Source organism: Tupaia chinensis, unplaced genomic scaffold (assembly GCF_000334495.1).
Source record: "Tupaia chinensis unplaced genomic scaffold, TupChi_1.0 Scaffold000201_1, whole genome shotgun sequence".
NCBI lineage: Eukaryota > Metazoa > Chordata > Mammalia > Scandentia > Tupaiidae > Tupaia > Tupaia belangeri.
In genome coordinates, this window is record NW_006159676.1 from 2,495,824 (window position 1) to 2,498,179 (window position 2,356).

The 2,356-nt window shown below is 46.8% G+C and overlaps 1 protein-coding gene across 1 annotated transcript in view; it reads right to left on the reverse strand.

The window, feature by feature from the left end:
• The window catches only part of B3GNT3 (UDP-GlcNAc:betaGal beta-1,3-N-acetylglucosaminyltransferase 3), a 6,676-nt gene that overhangs the window by 1,408 nt on the left and 2,912 nt on the right, over positions 1 to 2,356 (reverse strand). The window contains exon 2 of the mRNA XM_006147177.3: positions 3 to 290. Within this exon, the coding sequence (XP_006147239.1) occupies positions 3 to 290 (288 nt within the window). The remainder of the gene's footprint in view (positions 1 to 2; positions 291 to 2,356) is intronic.

Below are 2,356 nucleotides of genomic sequence, written 5' to 3' on the forward strand. Positions count from 1 at the left end.
GCCGGGCGTATGGCATCCGTCGTAAAGCGGGACAGGAGGAAGCCACCGCCCCCACAGTAGGGAGGATAATGCTCTTCTTGAGTCACCACCTTTGGGACATAATACTTGCTCCAGGGAACCCGAATGGGCCCCACATTTTGGATCAGGTGACCCACAAAAAGGTGGCGGCTGGGGTCATGGTTCTGCAGGTAGGAGACCATGTTATCTGTGTGTGCAAAAACATCATCATCCCCGTTGAGCACGAAGTTGGCGTTGCTGCATCTCGTCTCTTGCCATTGAAGGAACAGCACCTGTGAGTGGGAGGGGAATGGAACATGTGGGCTTCAGGCTTGGGGCAGGTGGCCTTGGGACCCTGTTGGCTGCCCCAGCCCAGTGAGCAAAAGAAAGGAGACATTGTTTCCCAGTCAGATCAGCCTGCATTCGAAATCTCATCTGATGGGGTCATCTGGGTAAAGTATTAAGAAATGCTTGAAAACTGTCACGTTTACGTTTATTGCTATTTCTTCTGATTTTCCCTGATCAAGTTCAAAATTATTTGGGCAACTGCCTACTTCTCTTGTGACTCAGTTTCCAACTTTCCAACAAGGCCTCAAAATAGGACTTGCCTCCATGAAGTTCCAGAAAGACAATGGTCGAGGGGCCAGCAGATGACATGGGGGATAAGGCATGGACTCTCACATGGTCAACTGTGGTTCAAGTCCCAGACCTAGTGGCTTGCTTTCTCACTTTCTCTGTCTCTGGTGACCATATGTGCCCTATAGCAATTTAAAATAATAAATATAATTTTTTTAAAAAAGGACAATGGTCTATTAAGCACCAAGAAGAGCTAGGAAATTGTTACATTTACATTTATTGCTATTCCTTCTAACTCTGCCTGGCCAAGTTGTATAGTTAAATCATTTCTTATGTGATTTTTTTTCCCCCAGAAGATGTGTATGCTCTCTGGAGAGTGACAGAGAAAAAGATAGAAAGAGAGGGGCCAGCAGTTGGTGTGGTAGTTGAGGGTGCTGGACTCCCACATGGCTGACCACAGTTCAAGTCCTGGACCTGGTAGTTTGCTATCTCATTTCCTCTCTCTCTCTTTCTCTGTATCTCTCTGATCAAACTGGAAAATAATAATAAAAAAATAATAAAGTCAAATAAAAAGAAAGAAAGAGGAAAAGGAAGAAAGCATCTTCCACGAGGAATGGCCACATCACAATCCCTTCCTCATCTCTCCCTCTTTTTTGGATTTTTTTCGCACATACACACATGCACTCAGTGTTTTTCAAGGCACCAGGTCCAGGACCTGAATTTCACCGTCGGCCACGTGGGATCCAGCTGCCATAACTACCACACTGTGAGCTCTTATTCGTGCCATTCCCTGAATACCCTCTGGGAACCCGGTCCTTTGTAAGTACCAGATTCATATTGATCAGTTTGATGTGTTTGTTTGAAAAGGTTTTTGGTACAGGGCGTGCGCGCTCACCAGAGAAAGATAGACAGAGAGACAGAAAGTGAGAAATCAGCCCCCAGGGGGATAGCCACACCGCAATCCCTTCTCCTCTCTGGATCTTGGGCATGCACACACACACACACACGGGCCCGATGTGAGTTTAAGCTACCGGGTCCGGGACTCAAACCGTGGTCGACTATGTGGGAGTCCAGCGACATAGCCATTACGCCAACTGCCGGTCTCTGTGTTTTGTTGAAAAACATGGCATATGTGGGGCCAGCAGGTGGCATGGTGATTAAGGATGCTGGACTTCTACATGGCTAACCTTGGTTCAAGTCCTGGACCCGGTGGCTTGCTTTCTCACTTTCCCCCTCTCTCTCTGTCGCTCTCTGGTCAAATTAAATAAGTGAATGAATGAATGACTAACTAATGCGAAGTAAAGTAATTCTTTAAAAAAAAAAAAGGCAGGACCAGCAGTTGCTGAAATGGCTATAAACAAACTTGGGACCAGTCACAGGCATGGTGGTTAAAGTGGCTGGATCCCACATGACTGATTACATGGTTTGAGTCCTAGACCCAGAAGCTTGAAAATCATGCTGGGTGCGTGTGCATGTATGCCCAAAATCCTGAGAAGAGAACGGAGGAGAAGGGACTGTGGTGTGGCCATCTTCCTTGGGGAGGGGTGCTCTCACTTTCCCTCTCCCTCCCTCTCTCTCTCTAGTGAGCACACAACGCCCTACATAAAAAAAAAAAAACAAAAACGAAAAACGAAAACAAATCCAGAAAAACAAAACTCATGTGATCCTCACAGAAGCCCTGCGAAAGTGTGAATCTCAAGCAAGATTGAGATTCCTGGGAACCAGCAGTTAGCGTCATGGCTATGTCGCTGGACTCCCACGTAGTCGACTGCGGTTCGTGTCC